At 36.6% G+C, this 20,292-nt stretch overlaps 1 protein-coding gene across 1 annotated transcript in view; it reads left to right on the top strand.

Annotated features, from left to right (window-relative positions):
- Positions 1–20,292, top strand: part of LOC111865802 (dynein heavy chain 5, axonemal) — a 170,158-nt gene that overhangs the window by 52,019 nt on the left and 97,847 nt on the right. The window contains exons 23-32 of the mRNA XM_023854117.2: positions 482–717; positions 4,683–4,964; positions 8,096–8,334; positions 9,036–9,276; positions 11,410–11,609; positions 12,874–13,038; positions 14,727–14,879; positions 15,628–15,835; positions 16,903–17,064; positions 18,824–19,048. Coding sequence (XP_023709885.1) covers positions 482–717; positions 4,683–4,964; positions 8,096–8,334; positions 9,036–9,276; positions 11,410–11,609; positions 12,874–13,038; positions 14,727–14,879; positions 15,628–15,835; positions 16,903–17,064; positions 18,824–19,048 — 2,111 coding nt within the window. The remainder of the gene's footprint in view (positions 1–481; positions 718–4,682; positions 4,965–8,095; positions 8,335–9,035; positions 9,277–11,409; positions 11,610–12,873; positions 13,039–14,726; positions 14,880–15,627; positions 15,836–16,902; positions 17,065–18,823; positions 19,049–20,292) is intronic.

Here is a 20,292-nt window from a genome sequence, read left to right as displayed (position 1 = left end):
TGCTCCAAAATTTGAGGACCCAATATTGCTTTGATTTCAGAAGTTGCGTGTAACTCGATGAGGAGACGCTGTCCTGACTGAGGTTTTTCTTGGGTTTCCAGTTCTCCAGGCGAAAGCAAAAATTATATCTCAAAGAATTTGGCTGTTGCTCCCTTCTGCATCCTCTAAATCCATTATTAATTAATTCTCCTATCACTTCACACAATACAATCTGAGTTGTTGAAAGCTTCATTAAATAAACCATAAATAAATTACAGAATGGTTGCATGTCTGCAAAATTGGCATAATTGATCTTTAGAAATTAAAAAGTACAAAAGTTGATTTTGGCCTTTATTGGCTTGGTGTTTAAACCAGGTGTCATTAGTTGGTTCAGAATTTATTAGTGGTGCATGGGGTGGAGAGACTCATGGACTTGTTGCTAGAAACCTGTCAATCTTTGTGAAATGAGGAAAGTAGTTTAAGAAATGCTGTATTTGCACAGAACGTCTCAAGTTTGGACTACTGACAGAAATCAAAACATGCACCCATCGCATTGGTCAGGTGTTGAAGAAGAAGTATCGCCGTGAGATGGATTATGTGTATGCTGTAATAAATGAAATGGATCGTAAACTTGAGCGCCCAGTCAGGGATCTGGATGATGTACGAATGGTGATGGATACATTGAAGAAGATACGGGAGCAGGAAGTAGATATGGAACTGAAGATAGATCCTATTGAGGTACATCTATGCTTATTCTTTTGTAGGTTTTTGTGAATACAAATTCTGTTTCATCATTTGCTTTTTACATTTCTAATAGCAGGTTTCAAATTTCTTGCTGAAGTTCTGTCAGAACTTTCCTATCCAAGTTAACATAAATATATAAACAACTTCAAAATTTAAATCTTCCTAAGTTTTTATGACACGCCTCTTACAGGTTATATCTTTCTGTAATGTGAAATCCTGGTCCAGTGACTTACAGGTTTGCAACTCTTGAAACATTTTAAAATTGTGTTACTGTTTAGGAAGGCAGTATTTCTTTAAAGTAATATGTTACAATGTGTAAAACTGGAAGCTGGTATGTGTCATAAAAATTTCTCTGAAACACTATAACACCTACTTTCCTTCTATATGGCCAGCAAGAACTCTGAAGTAAAAATCATAGATTTTAGTGATTCATTTCTAACACATAGATTTCAAATTAATTCATTCATTTCATTTATTTTCCATATATCCATACATGTAAAAGACCTAGGATGTGGAACTAGACCCTTTGATAATAGATGTGTCCAGGATTTTTTTTTCCCTTGGCACTACAGCCCCAGTGGGCCTAGGCCTACCTCCATGAACTTCGCTGCTCACTTCGGTTTTTCTAGATCTTACACATTCGGTAGGACTCCTAGGGCGAGTGATCAGCTCGTCGCAAGGCCTCTACCTGTAGACAAACACAGAAAAACACACACAAACATCCATGCCCTGAGTGGGATTCGAACCCACAATCTTGGCTTCCGAGCGAGGACAGTGCATGCCTTAGACCGCTCGGCTACCGTGACCAGCAGATGTGTCCAGATACATATAATAAATTACATGAGTTACATAAATAAAATCACATACAGTAGTCAATTAACATAGATAATAAAATAAAAATAAAAAACTTAATACAGTTTTAATTAATAAACATAATTTAGAAAGAACATTACTATAAAATCTTAAAATTAATACAGTTTCATTTAAATTACCTAAATTAACTGAATTAAATGCATTATAAATTTACACACTTATGACCAGTTATCTTTCTTTCTTTATTTCTTTATTTATTTATTTATTTATTTATTTAATTTTCCCATAAATCAAAATACATTGATACAGGACTCGTCATATCACAATCCTATCAGAAAAAGAAACATATATGGGCAATTCTACAGATAAACAATACATAGGAGTATAAATCATGCTTATCAAAACAAAAAGCTACATAAAAATCAAGACAGAAGATTACATCAACAACGCAAAAACCATATCAGATCAGCAATCAGATTATAAATTATTTGTAAGAAGCAAGGTTTTCCATTATTCTCCAATCTAGATATTCCCACAATGAGTAAAAGGAGCCAATATGGAGAAATTTTTTAAGGCATGTTTAAACTTATCAACATCATTTGTCATGTTCTTAAGATTCTGTGGTAAATTATTAAATATCATAATCCTGGAACAGTAGACACCTTTTTGGACTTTAGTTAATTTATAAGTTGAATTATGTAAATCTGAACTTTGTCTGGTATGGATATTATGTATATCCGAATTTAGTGTGAAAGTATCCATATTTTTAACAACAAACATGGATATTGAAAATATATATTGTGAGTAAAACGGAAGAATATTTAGATACATTGAGTTCATTTTTCTAGCTTTCATAATGATTCTAACTGTTCTTTTTTGAATTTTAAAAATTAAATTACTGTTGGCAGAATTGCCCCAAAATATAATTCCATAGGACATAATGGAATGTACATAGGCATAATAGGTCATCAGTAGACTCTCCTGGGACACAACGGAAGATAAAGTTTTGATGGCATAGACAGCCGAACTCAGCTTAATTACTAATTGATTAATATGATCTTTCCAGGACAAAGTACTGTCAGTGATTAGTCCAAGAAATTTGACATTACAAGTGTTGTGGATTAAAGTATCACTATATAATTATATTTAAGTTTTTTAAGAGATTAAATTTTGTTGCAAAGTAGTCAGCGAATTGTGTGGAAACCACTCATTTATTTTTAGCAGGATTGCTTTCAAGGTAGTTTCGAGTTCTGTGGAATTAGAATTTGAATACACTAAATGTGTTAGAAATAACCTCACAGTTCTTAACGTTGCCGTGTTTGTACAGAGTGGGGCACAGAAACTTCCTAATTTTGAAGGTGAATAAAAGGAAAATTATTGCTGATAGACAAAATTTATGTTTAGCTAATGAAAGAACATACTTTAAAGTTTTAAATCATGTAGTTTTAAACAAAATCTCTTGAAGGTGGTGGCCACCCTTCTCTATGCACTGATGCAACCGTTTTCTGAAGTTCCCCTCTGCACATTCCATCATGTGCACCGGAATTTGGGCTACTTCCTGCCGAATAACATTCTTCAGCTGAAGCAGGTTTGTGGGGTGATGTTTCAAAACCTCTGCCTTGAAGTATCCCAATAAAAAAATCACAGGGCATTAGATCAGGTGAGTGCGCTGCCCACTGGATGTCACCTCGAAGCGAGATAAGCCATCCGGGGAACTTTGCCCTCAAAACTGTATCGGAGCTTGGGCTGTGTGGGCCATGGCACCATTCTGTTGGAACCAGACATTTCCTAGATGCATTTCTTCAAGAGCTGGTTCGAAAAAGTTTTTAATCATGTCCACATACCGCTTTGAATTGACAGTAACTGCATGATTGTCTTTTTAAAAAAAGTAAGGGTCAATAACTCCAACTCTTGACAGTGCACACCATACTGTCACCTTATCACTGTGAAGTGGCCTCTCATGGAGCTCTCTGGGATTGTTACCACTCCAATAGCGCATATTCTGCTTGTTGGCATATCCGGATATGTCTGAAAATGTGCCTCATCACTAAAGAAAACAAGTGCATCGGCATAAAGTCTGCAATAATGTTTCACATGCCGTTATTCAGTTCTGGAAATCACGTGGTGACAATTCTTGCACAACAACCATCTTATAGGGATGAAAATGAAGATGTTTGTGAAGAATTCGGTGCATTGAATGATTGGATATGTCTAGGGCGACTGCATGTTTGCGAGCGGAGCATCTTGGAGATCTCAAAATTGACTGTCAAACGGCCTCCACATTTTCTGGTGTCATAACGGTCCATTGTCGTCCTGATGATTTTTTCACCACACTCCCAGTTGTCCTAAAGTTCTCTACCCACAAAGCAACCGATTTCCAGTCGGGAACCAGACCTCTGGGCTTAATTCCGAAGTGAGTACAGAATGCACGCTGCACCGCCACGTAGGAATGGTTGTTCGAAAAATAGGCTTCGACAGCAAACGCACGCTGCTCACTCGTCCACCTCATGTTTCCTGCTGAGGGGTATTAGGCAGAAACTTCCGTGACTGCTGCGTTCACCAAGCCTATCCCCACTTTTCGGCAACCTCCCTTACCTTCACAATGGGTCTTCACAAAAAGGAAGTTTCTGCGCCCCACTCTGTATTTGTGAACATGTAAGTCTCATTCGCTCATTCCCATCTATAAATGCAAACACAACTTTTTATTTTAAATGCCACTTATAATTGCAATTAAAATTCATAAAATATCATTAAAAATCATTTGTTGCTACATGTTTTGACCTCACGAGGCCATCATCAGGCAACTATTTATTGAAGAAAATCAGTACACTGCATGGGCCCACAGGTCACTATTAACATGCTGTTATTGCATGTCATCATATTCGAGAATGTACGCTCACACTTTCCTCATGCTACTTTATATGTATGGCGCTCACATGTTTTTTGTGAATGGTTTTCCTAGGTACTTGTAGACAAGTACATCAAATTATGACACAACTATGTACTTCCTTTTACATTGTTACCAATTCATGACTCTTTAATCATCTTATCATTCAATGATGTATAGTCTGAGCCACTGACAGTGTTGTTGAATAAGCTGTAAATAAAATAAATCTGAACTAAACCTGCTAATAAACTGTTAACAGGAGGCTTTCAATGTTGTGGCAAGATATGAGTTGCCAGTGGACAGGGAAGAGTTGGAGCAAGTGGACAACTTGCGCTACACATGGCAGCAGTTGATAGCTCGAGCTATGGAAACAAATTGTTTGTTGCTGTCCCTGCAGCCACACTTTGCAGATGATCTACACCGTAACTTGGAAAGTTTCCACCACGATACTATTCGGTACTGTCATGATTATCGTACTTCTGGCCCAATGATGCCTGGTCTTACTCCACGTGAGGCCTCTGATAGACTCTTGCTCTTCCAGGTTGGGCCAACATTTAACAAAACTTCTATCTTGTACTGCTTCACTTGTAATCCTCTTTGTTTTTCATTTCCAAAATTTTACAGTATTTTATCAGCCAGACCATGCAGTGAAAATCAATAAACCACTGATAGAAATTATATCTTATTAACTATTGCTTGATCTGCAGTAGTAGACAAAGCAAACTGGCGTTGCAGTAAAGCTCTAGACTTGTATTTTGGAGGTACTGTGTTTAAATCTCAGTTGGTTTACCAGTTATTTTGAATGCATGGTTTTGTGGTTTAATCAGTCAGTCCACATGAATGTTGGGATAGTGTCTTCAAATAAGCTACTTTCTCCTCTAAAATCTTTTCTTACTCACTATTCGTTCTTATTTTCAATAGTAGTTTTTGCTACAGGTTTATAATCTTACATTTAAAGCAGTATTGTTAAATAACCTATCACTTAATTTCCAGTAGAAGAAATGTCATTGTAGGATTTCAGGTTCTCACAGTGGTGCTTGTGAAGGGTTCTATCTGGTGAGATATAATGCCATGTAGTTCATTGAAAGTCAACTGACATATCAGAGGAACATGTCACCTTCATCTTCAGGTTCAAAGAATAAGCCACTCAAAAATCCAGCATGAAAGGCCAGGCTGGTTTCTTGCTTACCTTATTCTTTGAAACTGAGGGTGGAGGTGATATGTTCCTCCAAAACCTCAGTTGACTTTAATGGACTACATGGTATTACATTCCAAAATACAGAACTCTTCAAAACTGCATTTAAGTACACTTTAATACGTGCTGTTTTTCTGGTGTTAATTTGTTTTCTTCATAGTTAATTTAAAAGAATGTAGGTATATTTTGTTTTATCTTGTATGTGCTAGAACAATTTACTAAAATTGCAAATAAGGGGAATCTCTTTCTTAGAAAATGTGTCTCAAAACACCCAATTTGTGAATATTTGACAGTTTCACATTGTGAACAGGGTGTACCTACAAAAAAGTCACTGAAAATGATATCACAAAAAACATATGCAGTAAAAGAAGTTGTGCTGCAGACTGAAATATTTCTGGTTAGGGAAAATTAAGTTAAGCCTAAACTATAATATGCAAGTCTTTGTTTAGTGACTGGCAGTTATTGTAGGTTTTGTGGATGTTAATGATCGCCTCTGTGGTCCAGTGGTTAGAGTTCCTGGCTACAGATCCCGAGGTCCGGTTTCGATTCCTGGCGCTACAAGATTTTTTCTGAGAACTAGTGGGTCTGGAATGGGGTCCACTCAGTCTCATGATGATAATTGAGGAGCTATTTCAAGGAGATAGCAGCTCCAGTCTAGAAAACCGAAATTAACAGCCGTGAGGATTTGTTGTGCTGACCATGTGACACCCTTTATCCACTGAAGTTGGCACTAACTTCGCCAACAAGCAGTGGTCACTCGCTTGGTATAGTTCGCTTGCGGACTGAAACCACAGAATTTGTGTGTTTTTTTTATGTTAGTAGGAGGATATTATTAGAGCATATCTCATCAGTAAGATAAAACTTTGGGAATGTGAACAATGCTGCTTCCCCCTCCTTATTTGAAGCCCAGATTAAGATGTAGTTCCCTCTGCTGTTTTTCATTCTTATCATTCCATCATTGGAGATAATAGAATTTTCCTGTGGGTGCCTGCACTTCAAAAATGGGTTCTACTCCTTTCCTTCAGATCATATCCAGAAACACTAGACAAACAACAAATATGAAGAAGACTGTCTTCTGGAATGTGATGCTGTACAGTCTGGCAGAAGTTTACTAAAGTTTTAGAAGTATATACTGCTTTTATCTCTAGGGGTAACTCTGAAGTTAGAGAGAGTATTACCCTCTGAAATTTTAGTAAGCTGCTGTCAGATTACATGGCATAATGTCCTAGAAGATACTATTCTTCATAGTCACTGCCATGCCAATCTCAAATCTAACAACTAGGATTTCTACAAAAAAATAATTCTCATACAGTACAACAAGACCAACCAAAGATGTCTTGCATATAATGAATTTATACATGTTTTAGGCTACAGATCTGTTTTCCATTTCATAACCACACTGTGCTGAAGACTGCTAATGCAATAGGTCATATGAAATAAAAGAGTTTCCAAATATGAAAATCATGTTGTAGGATTTAAAATTCCCACTGAGGTACTTACGAAGAGTTCTATCATCCAGGATGTAATACCATATAGTGCATTAAAAATCAACAGATATTTTGGGTGAACTTATGGCCCCCATCTTCCATGTCAAAGAATAAGCCAAGTATGAAACAGGAATGAAGATGGAGGCAATATATGATGTAGTAGAGGCGAGAGGCACTGGACGCAGGTGATGGGTCAGCTTCATATTCTGTCCGTTTTATCCTTTGTACCCTCTAGATGGGAGACTGGTTGGGTTCTTGAGTTGGTTCAGCCAGGGTGACTATGAGAAGAATCCCGTTTTCTGCTGGAAACTGTAGAATCTGATTCCTTTAGCCCAGCCCTGTCCAACGCAGCACCCATGGTATATTTTTCTGGTGCCCTCCATAACCACATATAATTTAGCCGATTTTTAATATTAATTCAAATTGTAAGACAAGAGACATTTTTGAATGTCTGAGTACTGTTAAATATTTTTTAAAAAATTTATTATTATTATTATTATTGTTTATTATTATTATTATTATTATTATTAGTAGTAGTAGTAGTAGTAGTAGTAGTAGTAGTAGTAGTAGTAGTAGTAGTAGTAGTAGTAGTAGTAGTAGTAGTAGTAGTAGTAGTAGTAGTAGTAGTAGTAGTGTGTGGTGGCACCCACACCTCCATAGGCAATCAGTGAATTGTGCCCGAGTACATAAGAACGTTGTACAGCACTGCTTTAGCCTATACCAGCATTGTACTTAGGTATTCCAGCTCAGTTTTACCTCATGTACTGTGATTAAATAAAATACTGATCAGGTCATTAATTCCAATATTTCTTTATTCTAAATATGTAATTTATAAGAAGTACCAAAGAATAACACAGAGATAGGAAATAGGAGGTTTTTAATCGACTCCTAAGATAAAGTCAAATATTTCTTGTCACTTCTGACATTAGAAAACAAGATATAGCATTAATAATTGTTTCCATCATTTTAAGAATATAACGCTTATTTCAGAACCAGTTTGATGGCATGTGGCGCAAACTGCAGACATACCAGAGTGGGGAAGAACTATTTGGAATGCCCCAAACTGACTACCCCGAACTAGGTACAATTCGCAAGGAACTTAATCTACTTCAGAAATTATACAAACTCTACAATGATGTCATTGACCGTGTGAGCAGTTACTATGATATTCCTTGGGGTGAGGTCAACATTGAAGAAATAAACAATGAACTCATGGAGTTCCAAAATAGGTATGTGGTATTATTAATTCGTATATTTGGAAGCATAAATCCATGCTACATATTGTCACGTTTTGGGTATGTCACGCGACAAATAACTTCACGCCATATTGGATATAGGGAATTTATTCCATATTCGGCTCTTACGCTCACACAGTTCACAATTACTGCCATCGGCAGAATCACAATTACATCCACTGCTCTCAGCGACTGCTAGACTTCTGCTGCACTCGGCAACTTCATGACCCACACTGTGTCCCTCTGATCACACACTCTCTGGTCACATACTGCTCAGCCGGCTTTTTATACCATTCCCTGTTGCCTGTGTCAACAGCGCTGTTCCATGTTACATCACAGTGGGAAGTGCTGTTACATCACTGCGGGACAAGGGGCGGAGTGTTGACTGGCCTGTTACTGTATGTTACTCTAGCAGCGACAGCACTCCGATGTTGTTACGTCACCGCTGGCGGGGGAGGGGGTGTCCTGCATAGCGCAAATACGTCACAGTATATTTCCAGATATTCTAGCAATTTCTTTCATTAGTTTCCCATTTTTTCACCTTTTTTATGCCCAAATAATCTCCTCAGCACTTTGTAGTCAAACAAGTCAATGTGTTTATGTACTTTCATTAGGCTTAAAGACCAAGTTTCACATCACTTTCAGATTTGTATAAGGAACTGTATGATTGAGACATGACTGAATTTAACTGGCAGGTGTCGAAAGCTACCAAAAGCTTTAAAAGAATGGCCAGCATTCCATGCTCTGAAGCGAACAGTGGATGACTTCAATGATATGTGTCCATTGTTGGAACTTATGTCTAACAAAGCAATGAAACCACGCCATTGGCAGCGCATCATGGAGGTGCTGAAGCATAACTTTGATTTAGAAAGTGAAAACTTCTGTCTGAAGAACATACTTGAAGCTCCATTGCTCAAACACAAAGAAGATATTGAGGTGAGATAGTACTGCTGTGGCTGTTTTTTGTGTGGAAAATTCTACTACATGAAACATCATTCCACTCATTGAGACTCTATGAAATTTATATTTCTAGGTTCACATAAGAATTGGAAAATATTTACTAAAGTTTCCATTGTTTTTTCAATGATTTCTTTCATTTTAATAAGAAATAGCACTGCAAGAGTCAGCACTAATATAGAAATTTTAAATTCTGCATTCTTTACAATATTGTACACTCAACTCTCGATTATTCAGGATAATGGTAGGGATGGAAATCACGATTAATCGAAAACCCGGTTAAGACAAATTTTATTAAAAGTAGTACTGTAATACTGTACCTTCATAATACTATAGGCCTACCTGTGTTTAAATTTATTCAACCTCATTTTTATGTCATCTCATGGCCTATTTAATACTCTTTTTACATTACACTGAAGTATGAATTAGTTATTTCAATCACAGCGTTCAACGACATCCAACACTTTTTACGAATATTCACACTTAACGCTTAAAAAAATGTAATATTGTCGTTTGCTTTTTTGTGGCATTGTCCTTTTTACGGATATCCATACGAAGCCTACATAATATTAGCTTGTCACTTAATAAACTGTTCTCTTCACTCTCAAGATAGTCCAATAAGGATTCCACATGATTAAGAGCAGCACCATGTGATATTTTCTTACTAGAAGCACTGTCCACCTCTTCCTCATTCTCACTTTCTTCCTGCTCTTCTGGCTGCACCCCACTGAACTTACGATTTCGTCACCGCTTAACATTTTGAAGCCTGGCTCACAGAAGTTTCTGTTGAATACTTAACACAACACGCTTCCTTTTACACCCTGACATTTTGCTAACGCACTTGAAGATCGATATAAAGAGACTAACTGGGGCGTGTATGTGTCCTTGAAACTTTTCACAAATCCTTGCATTCTTTCACCCCTACCCTAGAACATTGTGTTAGCATAACTGGACCAAAAAATGCAGAGCTTGGTTCACACTAGTGCGAAAGCAGTGTTACAACTCGCCATGTGAAACAAAAGTGAGAATGAATATTAAACAACATATAAACCTCAAAAAAGCCCCAGTAGCCCTGGTTAAGCCACAAACCGGGTTATCCACCCCCAGATAATCGAGAGTTGAGTGTATTTATCTGTATTTTGTATTTACTGAAGAAATCGTTTTCAGTTTTGAGGTGACATATACTGCACTGGAAAATTTCGTCTTATGATCTACATTAATACTTCCATTGCTAAAATTGACTTTACTGACTCCATAGTTTATATAGCATTGAATGAAATTAAATGTTTGCATGAGAGAAGTAAGAAGGATTGGAAGAAAGTGGTCCTGGCCTCTTCTATAATATTGCAGCATGTAGATCCATTGCTAAGTAATGACTCTCTAAACAAAATCTGCTGCTTGGCAACAGATTCCTAACATGCACCAATGAACAGCATCAGAGGAACGGTGTTTTCTGTGAAATCTATTAAGTAACAATTGAACAGCAACAGAGGAACAGTGTTCTGTGTGTGGTCCATGCCAAGATATTATAAGCAGAACAATTAGTAAGAGATTTAGTTAGTGTAGTGCAGTGCAGGGAAGTGAAGAGTTGGTTAATCAGTGAGTTAGTCAGAGAACTGTAGATAAGTCATTGTGAGCTGTTGCTGTTAGCAGATGGTAGCTGACACATGGGGGTAGTTTGGGAAATCAGAATAAGGGGAACGTCTGCCATTAGCAGCTGTTACCAGACAATGACTGGTGAAGACACAGCAAACTGAAATAATCTAGTGCATGCTGAAATTAATTGTATAGTGTGTAAATTAGTGATAGTGTTATAGTTACCTGTAGTTACATTCTCTAAATGTTCAATAAATCCAATTACCATCCAAACCCCATCTATAGTCTTATATGAGTATTTGCCTAAATTGAGGGAAACTATGTAAAAGAGCCAAGGTAGTTGGTATACAGGCTGGGCTAGGATCTTTTAAATATGAAACCAGAGTGTTCACCACTCAGCAGCAATGTTTGTTCAGAAATAAACAGTGGCAGGGGGCTGCTTAATATATGTTACCTGCCATATTACATATCTTGTCTTCTAAGATTACACTGAGTGTCCTGTGTGTTTGTTCATAGGACATATGTATCTCAGCCATGAAAGAGAAGGACATTGAAGCTAAACTGAGACAAGTGACCAATGAATGGACAGTACATGAATTGACATTCCAAACATTTAATAACCGTGGAGAACTGCTCCTTAGAGGTGATACCACTGCTGAGACTATTGGTCAGCTGGAAGATAGTCTTATGATACTTGGTTCACTCATGTCAAACAGGTATTCTGTTTTATGTTCTCATAACATGAATACCTAACTAACTACATGGAGCAGAATCCTTCTTGAGAAAATGGTATTTTCTGAAGTAATCAAGAAATTTCCTGAATTATATGGAACATGAAGTTTCATTACCATGTTCATAAGAGACTGCCACTGGGCCCTGTGACTATGAAGATTACTGTTTACTTGGATCTGAAGCTATTTAGTGTGGCAGATATTTACCAGCGTTTCAGGGGAACCTTTACACCAGTCACCTTACTTCTTTTGGTTCACTCAGGACCCCTGTCCCTTTCTGTCCATCTGTGCCACTTTCATGCTCAGCTTGCTCTTACTCTCTTGATGCATCAGTAAACATCTACCAGACCACATGGTGTCACATCCCAGATGACTGTAATTTGCAATGCTATGCAGTGTATAACACTCTCACAGAGATCTTGAAACTGCAGTGTAGTAAATGAACCAAATGGATAATATTTTCAGTGCTGTAGTACCAGAATGGTTAAACGAAATGCAAAATTGGAAAAAAGATAAGGTTTTACTCTTGCAAATATTTATAATAATGTATAACCATTCATAATGATATATTGAAAAGATAAATATGTGAAACAAATACTTTTCTTTGTGCTGTTATGTTTAAATGGACATTTTTTATTAACTTCACCTTTAAAATCAGTCAATTTTTATTTATTTATAGCCAATCCCATAGTATAGGATCTTCCTTGAGTAGGTGGTATTTATTCAGCAGGAACATGTAAGACTATGACCATGCTTACAAATACTACCCATTGAAAACCATCCTGAGCCTAAATCCAGTGCAGTATTTTCTTTGGCATACCTGTACATTGTGTGGATAAAAGAGATACATGGAATTTTTTAGACTCATTCTTTCTCAGACTGCTGGTAGAAAAAGGTGCTGCCTACTCTGTAGAGACCATTAACTAAAGCTTGTACTTAATCACTAAATCATTCTTTGAAATTTTGTATGTGACAGGGCATGAAGAAAATACTCCCATGACAGTTTAAATACATATCTTCACTCTCTGTTACTCTAAGTATCATTACCTTATCATCTTTCCCTTTACATATCTCTTACTTGATTGATGATGAAATAACCTTGAAAATGTTCAAGCTGATGGATGACTGAATTTCAGTATCATTTTATCACAAAGATTATCTTAATACTTAATGTATTTTGGAGAGTTGACATGGGACATACACAATATCAATAATGTAATTATATAACAGTATGATTGTTGTGTATCAGGTACAATCCACCTTTCCGCAAACAGATCCAGCAATGGGTAACAGACTTGGGAAATACCAATGAGATTTTGGAGCGTTGGCTTCTTGTGCAGAATCTGTGGGTATATTTGGAAGCAGTATTTGTGGGTGGTGACATTGCCAAACAGCTTCCCAAGGAGGCAAAGAGGTAACTTTTCATATTCTTCTTTCTCCTCATTTTCTCTTTGTAAATCAAATATTTTAATGCCTACTCAAACCTAAAAATCCAATTTATTTATATTCCTCTTTTCTTACTCTTCCTCTTTGTCCTGTAAGTACGTAATCCCATGATGTCCTGAGATACCTGTCTTTACCCTATCTCTCTACATGATCTTGCCACCTCTTCCCACATATTCTGATCTCTTTAACTTTATCATCAACTTTATGCTTATTATACATTTTAGAAGTAACAGTGACCAGTTTTGTCAGGAAGTTTTTAAACTTAATGGTTATGAATAGAGTAAGTTAAAATTGCAGCATCTATGCTGTTACACGGGACTCAGTCTTCAGTACATACAAAAAATTTATATTCAAAATAAGATTCTCAGTTAGATGCGTTGGAGGATATGTAAAAACATGTTTAACTTATGCTGTCTTGCCAAACATCTCAAATATTGTAGTAACTTTTGAACAAGAACCATGAGAAGCCATTAATTTTATACTTCTAGGTCTTATTTGTTTTGTACAGAAAACAATGTGTCATAATATTTCTCATTAATATGTAAATGTCTGTAATGCTCGGTCATTAGGAATAATTTCAGTCATGTTTATGAGCCTTTCCATCAGTCCATCTATTTTTATTTACCTACCTCTTTATTAGTTGGGGAACATGGTAGCATAGTTGGTTGAGGCACTATGCTACACGCCGGAAGGTTGCGGGATTGAATACCGATGAGGTCATTGTTTTTTTCCAATTTACCTAATCCTTCTAGCCGCACTATGGCCCTTGGGTCAACTAAGCCTCTAATAGAAATGAGAACCAGGAATATTCTTGGAATGTTCTCGGGGGTAAAGGGCGGCTGGCGCGTAAGGCTGACAACCTTGTCGCCATATGCAACCCGATTGTCTAGAAAATGTGGGAACCTCAACTTCTCACAACCCTATGGGCCTCCATGGCCTGTTACAGGGATACCTTACTTTTACTTACTTACCCCTTTATTGGTTAAAACAGTAGTGAAATCTGCTTCATCTGATAACATGGCTACAGATTTGGCCCTTGAGTTGAGCTACTGCCATGTATGTTGATGACTTCCAGAACAATTTTTGCTAACATCAAGACACTAGCATGTAAAAGAGTCTATGATTTGAAAATTCAAGTATTGACGTCATAAACCTTTATTATAAGAGACACAGGCTGATTCTAGGAACCATTCTTGAATGAGGAAAAAGTCTCTAATACACTAGTGCATATGATTCGCTTAGTGGGGGGTGGAATCCAACTGGGTCCACTTGGCACAGCGGCCACTGATTGGCCTATTGTAGCCTGCCCTGGGTGATTATGATGATGGAGAATTTGGTGGAATGAACATTGGCAGGGGAATTCGAAGTACTTGGAGAAAACCCGCCACGGCGCCACTTTGTCAACCACAAATCCCACTTGACCAGACCCGGGATCGAATCCGGGCTGCCATGATGGGACGCCAGCAACTAACCGCTTGAGCTATGGTGTGGCCTTAGTGCATATGATACTCAAAAATTATGTTAGGAACAGCAATATATTGAAATGAAAACATGGTTTATGGAAGCTAATTAAGAAATCACATAAAGGTAACTGGAGAGAGAATGCTCAGTTTCAGTATGTAATGCAACAGCAGCTATTGTATGGTGTTTGTTCAGATTTAGCAAGATTGACAAATCATGGCAGAAGATTATGCAGCGAGCCCATGAAACACCAGGTGTTGTATCTTGCTGTGTTGGTGATGATTTATTGAAGCAATTGCTTCCTCATTTACAAGAACAACTAGAACTGTGTCAGAAGTCTCTCAGTGGGTAAGTGTTACTTACTGAATGGGATGGTGATAGTGTTAACATTCTAAGCTTTTATTCAGAGGTATCCAGTTCTAATCTTAGCTCGTTTACCAGATGCATTACACGAGTTCTTTTTGGGGGGAGGAGGGTGTTAGTCTCTGCAGCAAATGTTGTGATAATATCTTAAAAGAGTCAATTACTGCTTCCTGTCAAATCATTACCTATTCACCATGCATGATTATATTCCTTTCTTTCAGTATTATGTAACATCTACAGTTGAAATTGTATCAGTAAATGGGTTAAAAATCAGTTGATTACTCTTTAATACTGTATACTCATATACTGAATATAAGTTGTCACAGTGTTAATTCCCTAGACTTCAAATATAAACCAGATTACTAGCTATTCTGACTGAGGCATTTCAAACAAACTTTATATTAACTTCTTCCTTGAACCTGTTTTCATTTTCACATTCATTTCTCAATTCAGTGTCATGTGGCTTATGTATCTGAAAAAAACGTTGTTAAATAAACTAAGAAATAAATAGTAATTTATGTTCAGCATGTCAGCTAAATTTATAAAAAAAGAAGTTTTATTTCGTGGTTATTTTATGCATGTTAAATGCAATTTCCTTCCATTGGAGAACAGTCTTCTGCTCAGAAGTAAAATACTGTTCTGTGCCTCCAGACCCACAGCTTTTTCAATTTTACTAGACCGACATTTTACTGTATATCAGTTCCTAGTATAATCTTAACTTGATTTGTTACAGATATCTTGAGAAAAAGCGCACAATGTTCCCTAGGTTCTTCTTTGTATCAGACCCTGCATTACTGGAAATATTAGGTCAGGCTTCAGATGCCCACACAATTCAGAACCACTTGTTGTCCATCTTTGACAATACTCGCTTCGTCAAGTTCCATGATATTGAGTACAATAAGATGACAGCCATAATTTCTTCAGAGGGTGAGACTATTCTGGTGAGTCTGCAGTATGTTGATTTATACTGGCTGTGGCACTCTCAGGATCATGTTCAAAATGTAGATTCATACAGTGTGAGAAGATTTGTGCACTACTTATAAATAAATGACCTGTGGTCTACCTCTTATTACAGTTTTCTCACACTGATTAGTTTGCTGCTGTAGCCATTTGTGGAAAGAGATACAATTCTACCTGTTCACACATTTCTATTAAGAAAATTAATATTTAGAATTATTATCATTAATTAATTAATTAATAATTAATATTAAGAAAAGTAATTAATGATTAATATTAAGAAAATTGGCTTGCTGCGTTGTTTACACTCAAACAACATAGCAAGCCACGAACAACACATACAATACTAAGACTCTCCTTTCTCAAGATAGACAGGCGGCACAAGTTCAGCCCCCTCCAAGAAAGACAATAGGAGAATTGACACGAACCTACATGGTTTATAAATTTTAATCTTATACAACAAAGTTTTTAAAAAACTTTAAAAATTTTAATACCAGGAAGGCTGCTGTGACTGTGAAAAGCTGAACATTGTGTACATTATGTATTTCAGCCATTATATGTGTATGTATATAATTTAACATCTATTGTAATAGTAGTTTCTGGAAAAAGTATTGATGCCCTCTAAGGATGATCCCTCGGGATTGAAACATGTAAGGGTGATGAGTTTTCAAGTGATAAAAATTAAATAGTCACACTGGATGGGGTTGTCTTTGTACCAGAAATTCTGTTCTTGATGTTAACATTTATTTGCACTATTTTGCACTCACAGTAAAATTATGCATATTCAAATATGAATGTACATGATCAAGAATTTAAGGGATGTTTTACCAAAGATTAATTTTTAAAGAAGTTTGAAGAGAAACGTCTTCCTATTGTGTTTTATGCCAGTTTTTATCAGCTAGGTGATGTAAGCTGGGTAACAGTTGTTTTACAGAAACAAATAATAAATAAGTTGCATGTTTATCAAAATATCTAAGGGCCACATGGGCATAACCAACAATCAGTATACCACAGCTTATTATTAATGTAGACAATCCTTTGTGTTGATAAGCTGGAGCGGGCAGTGCGTGCTGAGGGCAGTGTGGAGACATGGCTAACCTCCCTGCTGCAGACGTCTCAACAGTCTCTTCATGCAATCATCAGACAAGCTTTCATTATGATCAACGATCTCAACTTTAACCTGTTATTATTCCTTGATAAGATACCGGCTCAGGTGAACGCAAAAAACAAAGTTTATCAGTGCTTAAAACATGCTTCTCTTATATATGGTGGTACATCATAATTATATATGTGTGTACACATTTCTTGGGAGATCAGGGCATAGATGATAGTGTAATATTAAATTGGATAGTAAAGGAATAGGGTATGAGGATATGAAATGGATTCATCAGGATGGGAACAAGTGGCAGGCTCTTTTGAATATGGTAATGAACCTTATGGGTTCTGTAAAAGATGAGAAGTTTCCAACTGATCAACTGTTAGCTTTTCAGGAAAGACTTCTGCAGTGAGTAAGTTGTTCATTTTTACATTGAGCTGGGTAGCTCAATCTCTATAGTGACTATTTATGAGCTGGATGATTGGGGCTCAGTTTCAGGAAGAAGCAAGGAATTTTATCATTGCACCATATTGTAACCACCTCCTATCCATTACATACCAGAAACAGAACATCTGAAATGTGACGCTGAATTCTCCACCTGATGATGAAGTTAGGAATGCATGGCATTCTACCGCCATTTCCCTATACATCTGTATGGTGCTTTGCTTAAACACAGGAGCAATTTTACCTTAATCATATCTATGTTAGAGTTTAATTTTGCTGCCTAACATACCACTTAATCTTATCTAGAGAATGTACATATTAATGTCATATAAAATTATCTTTACTCATATGGCACCTTTGTACTTCAAGAGAGTTTATTGTATTTCCGAGTACTGTTATGCACTCAGTACTTATGTTTGTTTATAGATGATATTCGCATTCAACTCATCAGCATACTGAGATACAAATCACTTCCTTGCAATCATCTTTAGAGATATTTAAGAAAGTGAAAGAATTTTTACCATAAAATTTAAAAGAAATATTTTTCAGAGGCAGGAGATGTAGGACAAAACCAGGATAGTTTAAAATGGTTACTGGAAAATGGGCCTGAAGACATAATATGTCTGTTTTCCAGTGCATTATATAATTGAAACATAAGCTATTCATGTTTTTCTGCAAGTATACTACATAAGGATTAGTTTCCAATGGCTGAGATATTCTCATAAGGAAGGATACTAAAGAATGTAGAACATCAAAAAGCATTTATTATGCACCCTGAAAGGGATCTTATTTCTGATGGTTCTGGCTTTTTATAAGATCTAACTACAAAATTTTTGACAAAAATCCTCAGGACAGAGACCACTTTAGAGACCTATGCATAGATCGGAGGAAAATTAAATGTGAAGGGTTGAACTGTCTTCAGTTGGCTATGTGCAGAGGACAAGGGTGGACTTGTCTGACCATGGCTGATAAACCTTTGGTTTCTATAAGAGCATTCAATTCTGTGGCTAGCTACTTAATAATGAAGTTTCCAAGACAATCTCTGTGCCATGGAGATAATCAGTCAGTTGTTAATTAGTTAATGAAATTAGTTATTTCTAGTGTGTTGTCATGTAGAGTGTATAGAATTTTTTCCTGACAAACACACACACATATAGATATACATATACTGAAACAAAAGACTACTCACTTGTTCATGACCTGCTACTTCACTTACGTTCATGTGACATGTTGACGCTTAACAGTTTGTTGTTGTGGTAACCCAAAATTGTATAATAACAGTGATATATCTCATGCCTACCAAGCTTGTTATATATGTAGAAGGATAGAGCTATGACTAACATCTTCCTGGATGCAGTGGGAAGAACTACAGATAACTTAAATTTGGATAGTCACTTGAAGGACACAATAGAATTTTTGTATCCTATTTTAGGTTGGCATTTTGGGCATTCAGATGATCTGGACTCGAGATGGAGAAGCTGCGCTGATGCAGGCTCGGGCAGACAAAAAGATAATGTTTGATACCAACAACAAGTTCCTAGAACTCCTCAACACGCTTATTGACCAGACTACTAGAGACCTCACAAAAATTGAACGTACCAAATTTGAAACTCTCATCACCATTCATGTACACCAAAGGGATATTTTTGATATACTGGTGAGATACTCCTCATTGCTCGTTCCTAATTCTTTTCTTAGTTTTAAATAGTGTTTTCTTAGTTGCATAGTTCATAGAACATTTAGTGACAGGATGGTGTTCAATAATGATTGGAAAATATGTGAAAAGTTGTAGTGGCCTATTTTAAGGAAATATCCCAGAATTTCTCCAGAGGGACTAAAGAACCTTGCAGTATTGTATTGTGTCTGTAGTGTTTATGCATTAAAATGGAGGAGTTTCCATCAGGCAAACAAATCACCTGATGATGGCCTAATCTGTGCTGAAACATGTTGTGAACTGATTAATAAAGACATTTGTTTCTGTGATGTTACCCCCTCAGTTTTTGTTCATAGAGCTGAAGAAAATCACAAAAGACTTCAATTAAAAAGCCAAGTAGTCCCATTCCTAGGAATGAATTTTAGTAGTGGCATTTTACCTTCTCAGTTGCAGGTCTTGGTGACAAAATACCCCACACAATTTACCTCAGTGAACAAAAGCTGTTAATGAATATACAAAATATACATGTATATCCAGCGGTGATAATATCACCACTTGGCTTATCTCACCAAGACAGCAGTAGTAATAGAATATACCTAACACAAATTCACAGAGAAAGAATTTCCTGCAACATTGACATGAAAAAGTTCTCTGGCCAGTTGCTCCAAGATTCTAATTTTAGTGGGCACCAGCAGAGTATGTCACTTTATGTTAAAATATGGCGCTGTCATCTTTAAACAGACACTGAACTAACTTCTTCCTGAACTAAATATATTTGGTTTTCACTTGTAAGCAAGAAATTTTTTCACTGCCTTGACATTGGGATCAAGAATTGTTGAAGGGAATGTTCTGAAAATTACCATTTGAAAATAAGTTGTTGAGAGTGATCTTGTCAGGTTTACCTAACGAAAAGTTGAATGTGTTTACAGTTCATAAGTTATTTTATCTTTATATGTTTAATGTTTTAAAGAAAAAGACAAAAGCTACAAAATGCAGCGACCATCGCACAATAAGTCTTATTGCACATACAGCAAAGATAATAGCAAAGATACTTAAAAGAAGAATTGAAAGGAAAATAGAGGATGTACTTGGAGAAGATCAGTTTGGATTTAGAAGAGGAAAAGGAACCAGGGATGCAATTGGGATGATGAGAATTATAGCGGAACGAACTTTGGAGATAGATGAAGAACTGTGTGTTTGCTTCATAGACTGGCAGAAGGCATTTGACCGGGTAAACTGGACCAAAT

Source organism: Cryptotermes secundus, unplaced genomic scaffold (genome assembly GCF_002891405.2).
Source record: "Cryptotermes secundus unplaced genomic scaffold, Csec_1.0 scaffold901, whole genome shotgun sequence".
NCBI lineage: Eukaryota > Metazoa > Arthropoda > Insecta > Blattodea > Kalotermitidae > Cryptotermes > Cryptotermes secundus.
This window is presented reverse-complemented; position numbering and strand designations above follow the sequence as displayed.